The sequence below is a fragment of the Chrysochloris asiatica genome, unplaced genomic scaffold (genome assembly GCF_000296735.1).
Source record: "Chrysochloris asiatica unplaced genomic scaffold, ChrAsi1.0 scaffold00054, whole genome shotgun sequence".
NCBI lineage: Eukaryota > Metazoa > Chordata > Mammalia > Afrosoricida > Chrysochloridae > Chrysochloris > Chrysochloris asiatica.
This window is the reverse complement of record NW_006408572.1, coordinates 10403265-10417375: the sequence shown is the minus strand read 5'-3', so window position 1 is coordinate 10417375 and position 14111 is coordinate 10403265. Positions and strand designations below refer to the sequence as shown.

General features: G+C 42.4%; 1 protein-coding gene across 3 annotated transcripts in view; it reads left to right on the top strand.

Annotated features, from left to right (window-relative positions):
- Positions 1-14111, top strand: part of MYH10 (myosin, heavy chain 10, non-muscle) — a 161047-nt gene that overhangs the window by 60123 nt on the left and 86813 nt on the right. Inside the window, exons 5-6 of one of the 3 annotated variants that reach the window (XM_006863415.1) lie at positions 4415-4517; positions 5144-5170. In XM_006863415.1, coding sequence (XP_006863477.1) covers positions 4415-4517; positions 5144-5170 — 130 coding nt within the window. Of the gene's footprint in view, positions 1-4414; positions 4518-5140; positions 5171-14111 lie in introns of all 3 variants that reach the window. The other 2 variants (XM_006863414.1, XM_006863416.1) reach the window with 2 other exon arrangements.

Below are 14111 nucleotides of genomic sequence, written 5' to 3'. Positions count from 1 at the left end.
TTTTGTTCCCTCAACTCAAAGAGCTTTGGAAAGGACCATGATTTATATCCTTCGAGTACACCAAAACTGCTGTTTTGACATGATGTATATCGAAGGGCGCCAGATTCTCCAGTGAAGGATTAGAGAGATGGAAATACTGCCTTTAGAAGCGTATAGACCTAGATGGGAGGATGTGTTGAGAAACAACAGCTTCACCTTTTGATAGTCTTGTTGAATAAAGGTTTCTGTGAGTCTGTAGAATACTTTCTGACTCACCCTTGTATTTGGTGGATGGATGAATGACTGTCATTATCTTACTGTGTACCAAGGGCTAAAATAAGTTGCCACTGACCAACTCTGACTCATGGTGTCATGTGTGTCAGAGGAGAACGGTGCTCTAGGGTGGTCAGTGACTGATTTTGGGGAAGTAGATCTTCAGGACTGTCTTCAGAGGCACCTCTTGGTGGACTGAAGCCTCCATTGTTTAGATTAGCAACTGAGCCAGACTGTACCAGGGGTGGCCAGTTGGAAAACAAGAGGTATAAAAGAAATCCCATTCCATTCATGGCAGAAACAAAAACTATATCAAAGAACCTTGGATTCAATAAAAATTCATAGGATCTATATTCTTTATTGGAGTCCTGGTGTAGCACTGTGGGTTAATGCATCAGGCTGCAAAGCTGTTTGAACTGCAAGATTGACGGTTCAAGCTCACCAGCTGCTCCTCAGAAACCCTATACAAGGTCGATATGAGCTGGAATCAACTCAACAGCACTTCACAACAACAACAACAACATATTCTTTATTCAACAAGTATTTATTGAGCACCTGTTAATGCTAGTCTGTTTTAAGTGCCTTCAAGTTGGTTCTGACTCATAAGGACCCTGTATAGGGTTTCTGAGGAGCAACTAGTGGGTTTGGACTGCCGGCTTGAGGTAGCAGTCCAGTGCTACTCCAACATCTAGCCACTGTGATTTCTAAGTTAGAAATGTCCTAGGTGACATGGTTAAGAGCTCATCTACTAGCAGAAAGGTTGGCGATTCACACCCACTCAAAGACATCTCAGAGGAAAGATCTGGTGATTGCTTGTGAAAGGTCACAGCCTGCAAAGCCCCGAGGAGCAGTTTTTCTCTGCACACATGAAGTTGCCACAGGTCAGAAATGGCTAGTAACAGTAGCGTGGTTTCTAAGCTGATTTTAGATCAACACAATCCTTTCTTATACTGAATTGACACAAATTCAAAATGTCCCTGTGAGAGATGGGGATGAAAACATCGTTTCTCTTAAACATTGCCATTCTTGGTTGCCATTAAATTAAAAATCCTCCCAATTGTGATTTTATTTGGGAGTGGGATGGGGGGGGAGGGGGGATATATAGACTATGTGAATGGTGGTGGAACAAAATTATTTGATAAAAATGAACAACATAGACCAGTCAGTGTATTTTTCCCAATGGACCGCAATGATGGACGCTCTGATGAGTCATGTTTCAAAAGTGCTACAATAGTAATTTGGTCCTGACCTTGGAACAGATGTGAATGTCTACAAGTAGAGCCGCCTGTTCAAGGATTAAGTAGAAGGTGCCCTGGTGCTTCCAATCACTGGGGACTGAGCATCCTTGTCCATTGTTATTGGGACATAGGTATTATAAGTTTTGGAGAAATTAGGCTAAGACCTTACCTTTAGCCATAAATTGTTTTCTTTTGCAGACTGAAGATTTCATTGTAAAAATGAACTCTTCATAGTTTTAGAAGATGACATTGATGGATTTTGTGATATAGATTGGTGCAGGAAAAGCCTTCCTAAACATGAATAACAGGCAGAGACTTTACAATAAAAGTCCTTGATGGCAAAGCAAAGAACAGGAATCTTTAAAATGTAATGATTGTTATTGTTGTTGTTAAGTGCCATTGACTTGGTTCCAACTCATTGCGACCCTGTATAGGGTTTCTGAGAAGTGATGAATGGGTTTGAACTGCCGAATTTGTGGTTTGCACCCCAGTGCTTTTCCTATAGTGCCACACTGGCTAATAAGGTTAATAATATATGCTGTTATTGGTAGTTGCCATTGAGCCGGTTCTAACTCATAGTGACCCTGTTAAGGGTTTCCAAGAAGTGGCTGGTGGGTTTGAACCACCGACTTTATGATTCAGACTGACCTTTTGGTCCACTGCTTTACCCTACAGCACCATACCAGGACTCTTTAATATATAGAAGTTAAAAATAAATCAATGAAAACCAGTTGCCAGAGAGTCGATTCTGACTCATAGAGGCCCTATAGTACTCTGACTTCAAGAAACCCTCTAGGACAAAGTAGAAATCTCTGGTAGGGTTTCAAAGGCTGTCTGTCTGTCAGTCTCTGATTGGACACAGACTGTCGCAGCTTTCTCACGCAGAGTGACTGGTGGTTTCAAACTGCTGACCTTTCAGTTAGCATCTGAGTGCTTAACCACTGCATCACCAGGGCTCCTTTCATAAACCTGTTGCTGTCATATTCTGTTGAGTCAGTTCTGACTAATAGCATCCCTGTTTCCAAGCATCAGCTGGTGAGTTTGAACCACCAACCATGTGGTTAGTCCAGTGCTGATCCTACGGCACCACACCAGGACTCCAGTAAACCAATAAGTGGGTTTTATATGGAATAAGCAAATCTTAGAACTAGGGAGGGCAAAATCCAAATTCTGTACTTTATAGATGGGGGTTTTGAGGTCCAGAGAAGATAATTTTCATACCGAAGACCACATAACAAGCTAATAGGATCCTTTCACCCCACCTGCCTGTGAATGATATTATAGGAATCTAGGTGCAAGGAGTTAGTAAAGCAATCTGTAAGTTCTGACTCATAGCGACCCTGTGCCGGGTTTCCGAGGCTGTAAATCTTTACGGGAGCAGAAAGCCTCATCTTTCTAATGTGGAATATCTGGTAGTTTCAAACTGCTGACCTGAAGGTTTGCAGCCCGATTTGTATCCACTACCCTACCGATTTACTGAAAAAATTTTAGTTGTGGACAGAGTCAAACAGTGTAATTCAATTCCAAGAAAAGGTCAAGGTTTGTTAGGAAAATTAGTGATGATGGGTAATAAATATTAGTTTGCATGTGTGTAATAACAATTTGTGTTTTTATTTGGATTTATTTTAAATGCATCTGGTGTGGCACTGTCTGATAAGCACTGGACTTTTAACTATAAGGTTGGTGGTTCAGACTCACCAGCTGCTCCTTGGAAACCCTACACAGGGTTGCTATGGGCTAGAAAAGGCTCAGTGGTCCATAACAACAATTGCATGTTAATGTTTTAATGTAATATTTCTTATTGCTTATAAAGGTAGAAGAAAGAAGTCGTATTTCAGGTACTGCCATGCACATCACCTTCCCCAAATTTTAGGGTTAGCCCTAAGTAGAAATAAAAAGCTACCTCTGAAACGCACTAGCCTTGTTTGTCAATATGGATCCTGTGTGAATGGCATTTGTTCTAGTTTATAAAATGTATAGGAGTCATGACTTTCTGTTTTTTTCCCTCCACAAATCATGACTTTCTGTTTTTTTCCCTCCACAAATATCTACATACTAGCTCTGTGTATGACACTGTGCAAGGTATGTGGATTAAAAAGGACAAACACAAAGCCCCGCAACTGTAGTCCATGTCATCAGCATGCCAGGCCAGCAGTCAGTGTGAAGGTTTTTAATGAGATAGATTGTTGCTGTTGTTCAATGCTGTTGTGACCCTGTGTAGGGTTTCCAAGGACTGGCTGGTGGGTTTGAACCACCGTTCTTGTGGGTAGTCATCCACTGCTCATCCTTCAGCACCACATCAGTGAGGTAGGTTAGAGCTACAACATTGGTACAAAGGAAAAAACCATGGTCTGAGAAGGTTTTCTTTTGATGGCTTTGAAGATGATTATCCTGCTATGGCACTGTGGGTTAATGCGCTGGACTGCAAGGTCGGCGGTTCAAGCTCACAAGCCACTCCTCGGAAACCCTATACAGGGTCACTATGAATAGGAACCAACTCGACAGCACGTAACAACACCAGTAACCAGCAGGCATTCCAGAGTTGGGTTTCTTCAGTGATTTGATTTAAATTAGGTTAATTTGGGACTTCCTTATTTCTGGTGCTGACCTGGTTCAAAGCAGTTCTTTGTCAACATTCTAAAACATTTTACCTTTCTGTCAGAACCTTCTGTTACTGTGGGGAGAAAAAAGTTGTGAAAAATTTCTTGTGTCTTCTTAATGTCATGTACCAAGAAATATTAGAGTTTATTTAAAATCTTTTTTTAAATTTAAGTCATTTTCTAGCTAATGCCAATAGTATTTCCCCCTCCTTTCCAGTTGTTTTATGTTCTTCTTTCCACTTCAGTTTAAGGTTATCAATTATAATTTTAGAATGTGTATGCAGTGCTTTCTTTAATGCCGCTGATGTTACTGTTTTTTTCCAGGGGTGAATCAGGGGCTGGGAAGACAGAAAATACTAAGAAAGTCATTCAGTATCTTGCTCATGTTGCTTCTTCACATAAAGGAAGAAAGGACCACAATATTCCTGTAAGTTTATGTTTGGTTGTTATTTGTAAATTCTTGGTTTATTCTTGTCCAATTTCAGAAGCAAGAATAAGGAAGCCGACTTTTACTCTGTATACTGCTAATATTAGCAGCTCCCTTGTCTTCACCTCTCCCCTCCAGCAGCTCAAGGGAGCCAGGGATGGAAGAAAATGCCTATTCAGTAGTTCTTGCTTACAGAGTACTACTACCACTACAGTTGCAGCTTGAAGCCTGATTTCTTACAAAGATTTGGTGAAAACTGAAAAGTTGGAGAGCAATGTTTTATGAAGACTTGTGTCATTTCCTATCAAAAGATGACCCTCAAACCTTGTCCTCTGTTCTTCCTGAACTTTCAGAGCAACCTGTGGCTGCTTGTCCATAGCAACTTAACAGGGAGAGTAGAAATAGTGGGAAAATGTGTGGCAGAAAAAGGGGGTGACAATATATATGCCAGTGAGTTATAGAGACGCAGAGGTGACAGTTCATGCAGGCTGAGTTGTTGCTAACCATATATCAGCTTTCATAGCCCTAAACTGCACGTTGACGTGAATGCTTTGGATGTGACTTATTGCTAGGAAAAGACCCAAACTTGCTAACATTTGCATTTATGTGTTTGTAACAAATAGCAGGAATCGCCTAAACCAGTGAGACATCAGGCAAGTGCTTTTCTTTATGCTTGTTCATCTTGAGTGTGTGCACTAATTCCTGTCTTTAGATTGAGTCTCTACTCGAAACAAATGCCGAGCATTCTCAGTGTAATCTGTTAGTAAAAGCAAACTATATCTTGTGGAAATTTTCTTGTGTAGAGCCTTACTCTTTCAAATGAAAACGCATGCCATTTTGCTTTCAGTTTGTTTTCTAGATAAAATTTGATATTTATTTGCCCTTTTATCATACTGTTCAATTGCATGCTTATAAAGCTTATAGGCTTGTAGTTTCATATGTCACCTACTAGGTGGAATTACTTTAACATGTCCTAAATGCATAGAAACTTAGCTCTGTGCTATAGCTTTAAAAGTTGGACTTTTTGGGTTAGCGAATTTTGAGTTTAAGATTTTGTGCTTTAGAGAATTTGTGCCTATATGTGTGATAACCTAAAAGCCATGTACTTAATATATAAAATTAATTGTTTTTATTCGGGGCAAGAAGCAGAGGAATGTGTCTCTTCCTATGCCTAACTTTTTAGCCTCACCGAGCTCAGCAATGAACAAAAACATTTCTCTGCTACTGGGAAGTGGGTGAAGGCAGAAAGAACCGGGCCGGATTCCTTGGGTAGAATGGGACGTTTATCCTTGGACTTCATCCTTTCCCTAGCACTGGATTGGTTTTAGTGTGTCTGCCTTCCACAGGCATGATGATATAAAGCTAATGTAAGACGAGAAGCAATAACATTGTGTCACAGAAACAATCTATTAATATAGAGAAGTGATCACAGTATCTAAAGGAATTATCCTAGACGCTGAGACTTTCTGAAGATGCTTACATAATCCTCAGACACCAAAGCTCTTCTACACCTGTGAGAAGGACCTTCATACGCTGGTCTGCTTCTTTAGCTGCAGACCAGACCGGCGATGCCAACTGTGGGCGGGTTGATGAAATCATCACTGCCCTGTGGTGTATTTAATGACTTCTCTGTCAGTTAAAGAAGCGATCTCTGGACCAGACAGCAGCTGTTCTTTGTGGTTCAGAGATACATGGAGTTTGTAGTTAAATCATTAGTAATAACGTTAATGTTTTCCAGCCCTCAGTGGAGCATATAAACCCCCATGTTAGCGTTTTGTTTCTGTGTCATGTTAGACTACAGAGTGGGTCCTGGCATGTGTGAGCAGCATGCCGCCCCGAGACTGGTATCCCCAGGAAGCAAGTGCTCCCACCAGAGGCTTCTCTGGGCTGCGTGGCACTGGCATGTTGCTCCGCACGTCTTCCTGCATGTGTGCCCGCTTCAGTGTCGTCAGTGGTGCTTTTTTCTAAGTTTGATTTCAACTTTGTAGTGAAGTCAAGTAGTAGCTATGGAATGTTTCTAGAAACATTTTGAGAGCACTGGTTCTGAATGAAATTTTCTTCCTCAACACCCCGGAGGAAGGTGAGGTGAACTACTCAATGCTATGAAGGGAATGGTCACACCTGGAGAGGGTCATGGTAGGAAACACAGTGCCTCTTTCCTCACACTCCTTCCCCTCCCGGGGCTACTCCTGTTCCTGCTTCAAAATGAGTGCCTGGAAGTCAGAACAGCAGTGTTGAAGCCTGTATTTTGGCTGGTCACTATTTCTTTGGTTTGATATCGCTGGCATGTGAATTTACATTGAACTTTATAGGCACAACCCACTCAGATTCCCAGGAACCATTTGTAGAGTTTTGGGAAAATGTCTAGAATTTTATCACTAGACAGCAATATCGATGGTAAAAACCAAAGGTAAGATTTTTCTAATATCTTAAGTTTTGTCAGCCTTTTATTGATTTATTCTTATTTGTCTATTCTCTCATTCTTTTTTTAAAAAAAGATAGCTTTATTGAGCTATAATTCACATGCTATACAATTCATCCATTTGAAGTGTACAATTTACTGGTTTTAGGATATTCACAGATAGGCAGTCATCACCACAGTCAATTTTAGGACATTTTCATCATCCCCAAAGAAACCCTGTACCCATTAGCAGTCACTTTCCACACCCCACCCCCAGCACTTTGTTGTTGTTGTGAAGTGCCATCAAGTCGGTTCCGACCCATAGCGACCCTATATAGGGTTTCCAAGGAGCAGCAGCTGGTGAGCTTTAACCACCGACCTTGCAGTTCAAATGATTTTGCAGTCTGACGCCTTAGCCCACAGCGCCATACCAGGACAGCCCTAGAGTACTGCTAATCTACTTTCTGTGTCTGGATTTGCTGTTCTGTGCATTTCATCTAAGTGGAATCATATAATATGTAGTCCTTCTTTCACTTAGCATAGTGTTTTCATAGTTCATTCATATTGTAGCATGTGTTATGGCCAAATAATATTCCATTTGTATGGATGCAGTCCCGTCATCAAGCTGGTTCTTGGATGCATAGAGTACATGTCTGTTCATCAGTTGATGGATGTTTCAGTTGTTTTCACTTTTTGGCTATTAAGAGTAATGATGTTGTGAACATTAATGTACAAGTTTTTATGTGAGCATATATCTTCAATTCTCTTAGGATGTGCCAAGGAGTGGAACTATAGGGACTAGTGGACTCATAGGGTTAAATCATTCAGTTTAACATTTTGAGAAACTGCCCGATGATTTTTTAAACCATCTGCACTGTTTCACCTTCCCACCAGTAATGGCTGGGGGTTCTGATATTTCCACAGCTTCACCAACACTGATTTTCTAACTTTTTTATAGCCTTCATCCTACTAGGTATAAAGTTAATATTGTTGTTAAGTGCAGTCAGGTCGGTTTTGACTCATAGCGACCCTGTATAGTGTTTCCATGGAACAGTTGGTGAGTTTGAACTGCCGACCTTGTGGTTAGCAGTCCAGTGCTTGTCCTGCAGTGCCACCTAGGACTCTGGGAGTCAAGTAGTCTTTCATTTTTGTGTTTAAAACATAATCTTCATCAATGTCTGAGTTAACTTGACCCTCTGGGTGTGCATCAGGTGTCTGCCCTTAGCATAGGTTGCATTTGAGGATACTCAAAGCATGGCTCAATTGTCATCCTCCCGTGTGAACCCTTCTCCTCGCCCCCGAAGATAGTGCTGTTTCAGAGCAAAGTTGATTTCATGACTAGTTTCTGAAACACAGCGTCACCATGTGTTGGGATGAACTCCATGGCAGCTGGTACTGGGAGTTTCTAAAATGTGACCATCCCCTAAAAGAGATACCTGAGAGCCAACCCACCTTCCTCGCCACCTTGCCTGTCATATTCACATGTAGACAGCCACTGTCTGATGACTTGAATCTGACATAGCCTGGCCTAAACTGCTCCCAAGAGAAAAAAATGGTGGCAAGTGCCAGCTACAGAAATTAGCCTGCCAGTTAGGGTTCATGTCTGGGTCCCACATGGTGATTGGGTGCTGCACCTGCTTTTTCCCTGCCCCTTGTGGTCAGTGAGGCCCCTGCAGCTTTGCCCCTCAGGCCTGAGCTCCCCTGCCAACTTAACTGACGTTCCAGGTTCCAGTCCCAGTGGAAGATGAGCACGTCCGGGCTGCCTCCCTATGGTTTTTCCTTGGCTTGATAGTTTGGCCAAGACATATCAGCACCATGTATCTAAATGTGAAATTGCTCAAAACAGAAGTGATCAAAGTTCAAGATCATTTTGGCATGTTTTATGATACCAGTTTTGTGTGTTGAGCTTTCTGTGATTCATTTCTGAGTTTTTGAGGTCTTGGTGTGGTCTCCTTGGGGTCACAAAGGTAAGAAGTGATTCCACGCTTTTATGAGTATAGTAGTCCTGGTGACAGAGACCCAGGAGTGCCTGAGGCAGTGTGGCATTAGGATGGTGATCATGATGACCTTTTAACCCAAACCTGCCACCACCATCCCCTACCTAAACACCACTTTTTTAAAATAGGAAAGTATTAGGATTTGGGGATATTCATTCTGCAAATTTCTGAGTATTGTTTGGACTCAGTACCAACTGGGCTAGGTACAACCAAGTCACTGTAAGCCAACAGAAGAAAGACTAAAATCAGTAGATCACACACACAGAGACACATACATACTAATGAACTATAGAGAAGAATCAGTGAAGAAATTTGAATATAAGGAACCTCCTGGTGTGGTGTTGTAGGATAAGCACTGTCCCACAAGGTTGGTTGAACTGCAAGGTCTGCGGTTCAAACTCACCAGCCACTTAACCTCAGAAACCCTATACAGATTCTCTATGAGTTGGAACTTACCTGACAGCACTTAACAAAAACAACATAACCCATAGCCAACCCATTGTTAGCAAGTGGATTCCAACTCTTAGTGACCCTATAGAACAGAGTGGAACTGCCCCCCAGAGGATTTCTGAGGCTGTAATCTATAAGGAGATTTCTGAGGCTATAATCTATATGGAGCTCTGGTAACGTAGTGGTTACGAATTGGGCTGCGAACCGCAAGGTCAGCAGTTGGAAACTACCAGCTGTTCCATGGGAGAAAGATGAGGCTTTCTGCTCCCGTAAAGATTTACAGCCTCGGAAACCCTGTTCAGGGTCGCTATGAGTCAGAACCGACTCCATGGCACTTACCAACAGCAACAATCGTTATGGAAGCAGACTGCCTTTTTTTTTAACTCTTCTTGTGAATTGGGTGATAGTTTACAGGGCAGATCATCAGTTCTGCACTCAACCAATCGTATTTTGTTTCATTGCAATGATTATAGTCCCCTCCACCCCATCGAGTCGGTTCCAACTTATGGTGACCCTATATAGGGTTTCTGAGGAGCAATTGGTGAGCTTGAACCACCGACCCTGCGATTCAAACTGACCTTGCAGTCCAGCACATTAACCCACAGCGCCATACCAGGACTCCATAGCCGCATTTGTTGTTGTTGTGCAGTGCCTCCAGGTCGGTTTCAACTTATAGTGACCCCGGATAGGGTTTCCAAGAAGACCCTGGTGAGATTGACTCACCGACCTTGTGGTTCGAACTGACCTTGCAGACCAGTGCATTAGCATTAACCCACAGCATGAAGGACTGTTAAAAAAGTACTTTTGTTATGATTTGGAGCCCTCCTGGTGTGGTGATGTGGGTTAATGCACTGAACTGTAAAGTCGACTTGAGCCACTGGGTTGTCGGTTCAAGTTCACAAGCTGCTCCTTGGAAACCGTGTACAGGGTCACTGTGGGTCAGAACTGACTATGGCACTTAACAACACCAACAACAATGGCACACTAAAGGAACCCTTGTGCTGTAGTGGATTAAGGTGTTGGACTGCTAACCTCAGAGTCAACAGTTTGAGGCCACCACGTGCTTCATGAGAAAAGGATGAGGCCTTTGGCCTTGGGGACCCTGTACAGGGTTGCTGTAAGTTGGAACCCATGCAGTAGCACACAGCTAGCCAACGAGTGGTACAGTAAGGGAACCCTGTGGCTCAGCAGCTAAGGTGCTTCACTGCATTGATGGTCCTTTCTGCTGCAGCAATCTGCTTCCATAAAGACGTGCGGCCTTAGGAAGCATGTGGTGCAGCTCTGCTCTGTTCTTTATGGTCACCGTGAGTCAGAACCAACTAGAAGGCAATGGGTTTTGAGTGGTGCCATGGTTAGATGCTTGGTTGCTAACCAAAAAGTGGGTGGTTAGAACCCACCTGTTGATTCGTGGGAGAAAGATAAAAGATGTGACTGTCTACTTCAGTAGATATTTGCAGCCTTGAAAGTTCTGTGGGTTTTTTTTTTAACTTTTTATTGTGAAGTGAGTGAAAGTTTATAGACAAGATCATCACTTTCACATTCAGCAATTCCTACACTTCGTTTCATCTCAGTGATTGCAGTCCCCTCCGTGCAACAACAGTTACCCCACTTCCTCCCTGTGGGTCTTACTTCCATTCTACTCTTCTTCCCAACCCTGCTGAATGTTGTCTTTAAGGTAAGGGTGGCCCTTTTGAGTTTGAATAGCTGACCACTCCCTGGGGAACATACCTTACTAGTGTTGCTGTTGCCCTGTATACCTGTTGACTGGTTGGCTAAAACCTGGGCCATGAGGGTAAGCTCCATTCTAGACCGGAAGGGTGCTCTGGGGCCATAGTTGCGTGTCCTGAAATTCTCCAGTCTCTTTCTGACCAGCAAGCCTGAGTTCATTTTGAGTTCAATTCTAATCCCCATTGTCTCCCATTCTCTCCGGGCTCTGGTAATGCGATCCCTTTTGGAGCAGTTAGAAGCGGTATCCAGGCACCAACCAAGTCTTCTGGTCTCTCGAGTCATGGAGAATGATGTTCATGTCCTCCATTAGTCCATTGAACTGATTGATTACAGCCTTGGGAATTTTATGGGGCAGTTTACTCTGCCTTATAAAGTCACGATGAGTCAGAATTAATCTTGGTGGCAATGGGTTTTATTATGATTTGGCAGGATTTGTTGTTGTTGTTAAGTGCCTTAGAGTCTGTTGCGACCCTGTAGAGGATTTCCAAGGAGCAACTGGTGAGCCTGAACCGCAGACCTTGTGGTTCAAACCAGCTTCGCAGTGCATTAACCCATAGCGCCACTTGTATTCTTATATCTTGATCTAACAATAGATGTTTCATCTAAAAGTAATTTCTTATTTATCAGAAGGTCGGTTTCTACTCTGATCTCAAAAACCCATATCGTTGTTGTGGTGTGCCAAAACAAGCCAGTGCACCAAAGCTCTTGCATTTTATTCCTTGGAAAACAAAGAGCTTGTTTGTTTAAAGAACAGTTTTAATAAACTTCATTATCTAGATTCTTAACACAGATGGGTGTATCCAGAACAGCAGCAAATTGGAATGAGGACAGGCCATTAGTCCCAGGCACAGTGGTGGAAGTGACCATGGTGTGCCAAGGGTGAAGGCATTCATTGCACCACATCACAGGATGACAGCGCACATTCTTAATGACAACTCAGAGGTCTTCAGGCTTAAGATGCCTTGCTTAAGAAATCTGACAGCTCTAATATTTTAGACAGGTTTATATCCGAAATAATCTCATATTTTAAAGTCAATCAACTGGAAGTTTTGCTACAGGGAGCAATTGATCTCATGCCGAGAATGTGAAGTGATGCTGTGTCCTGAAATTCTCAAAACATGGGGCTCTTAACACGTTTGTTTAGCACCATTTAGTTGTAGTTACCCACTGCCTTCGAGTGGATTCGGACTCATAATGACCCCATAGGACAGAGTAGAGCTGTGTCATGGGGTTTCTGGAGCTGTAAATCGTATAATGAAGTAATCTGCTTTGTCCTTCTCCCACGGAGCAGCTGCTGGGTTCAAACCGCTGACCTTTTGGTTAAAGCCCAATGCCTAAACCCAGTGCACCACCAGGGCTCCTTGCAATTATATTGAGACTTGTGAAAATCTGCACAACCCCTATAAAATGCAATAGACTTAATGTGTGAGGAATGTGCCCCCCTCACTGTTGGATGTGCCTCATGATGACTCCGCCACCCTTCAGCTGAGTCAAGGAGTCCAACGCAGGCTCGGATGCCGAAGTTGTCTGTATAGCATGTGTTTCCTCCTGTCTTTGGATTTGATGCCAGGGCAGTGCACCACAAAGCAACCAGCCACTAATTTGGAACTCTTATGTGAGGTGCTTTCTGCTCCTATTTTGCTTAGGTAATCACATGCACTCGTGGTGTTTCTTTCTTTCTATAGATATAGAATACCACAGGTAATTTAGAATACAGAGGGAAGATTTGTGTTTGGAAAAAGCAGGTTTCTTTTTCCGTCATAAAATCTGATTCCAGAAACACAGCGTCACTTTCTAGTGTCTCTCGTGGCCAGGATAACCTCATGCCTTCTCAGTTAACACACTTGTTAGTACGCCTATGACTTCTGTTTGTAATGCCTGCTTTATAGCCTAGTTCGCATATAAATATGTTATGTCAACTATTCTGTGTACGTGACCTTTTAAATTTGAGTAAGAAGATGGTTGCATTGTCATCGTTGTCATCCTCTGACAGGAGAGATGGGGACATATGCCCTTTGTACCACATTTCTCATGTCAGTGGTAATTATAGGTTCCCTATGCTATCCAGAAGTACTGCGTTCCTATGAAACCTTTGTAAGCCAATACGGCATACAGCTAAGAAGCAGTTACCATTAATTTATATGGAAACATTTTTGAGCGTTCCCAGACCCAAAAAATAACCCCCAAACCATACCAAATAACTCATAAAACCTAAAGATACCATAACATCCCATGCTCAGAGACACAATTCAAAGCTATGACAAGAGGCCACACTCTCTGCAAAACAAATGTGAAACACTAGTTGCACTTTTTGACTTTCTTCCTAAAAGAGAAAATCCTCTTTGGATTTCTGTGAGTTAGTGAAAACAGATATTGATGTAGGTTTGTCTTAGTGTGGCACTATTGGATAAGCACTGGACCGCAAGGTTGATTTCAACTGCAAGGTGGTGGCAGTTCAAAACCACCAGCTGTTCCTTGGAAACTCTGTACAGGGTCACTGTGAGTCAAAACCATCTCAGCAACACTTAACAACAATCTTAAAAACAGTAGTCTTGGTAGGGTGCTGTAGGAAAAACACTGCACTTTTAACTACAAGGTTGGTGGTTCAAACCCACCATCCACTGCTTGGAAACCCTATGAGTCTCTATGAGTCGGAATCTACTAGATGTCACTTAACAACAGTCTTAAAAACAAAGTGGCATAAAGCAAACTTTCAAAAGCAGGAGATACATGTATTAGAATGAACTGCTGTAATCTGTGAATCAGAAGTCCTGGTGTGGTGCTGTAGGATAAGCACTGGACTGTAAGGTCAGTTTGAACGGCAAAGTTGGTGGTTCAAACTCACCACCAGCTGCTTCTTAGAACCCTATACAGGTTTGCTATAAGTTGGAAATGACTCAACAGCATTTAACACAATAAGTAAACAGAAATGGAAGTATTCTTACTTGTTTCATTGAAATGTCATGCTAAACTTCATTTCATGGAAATCCATTGATTTCTCTCTCTCTCTTTCCCCCC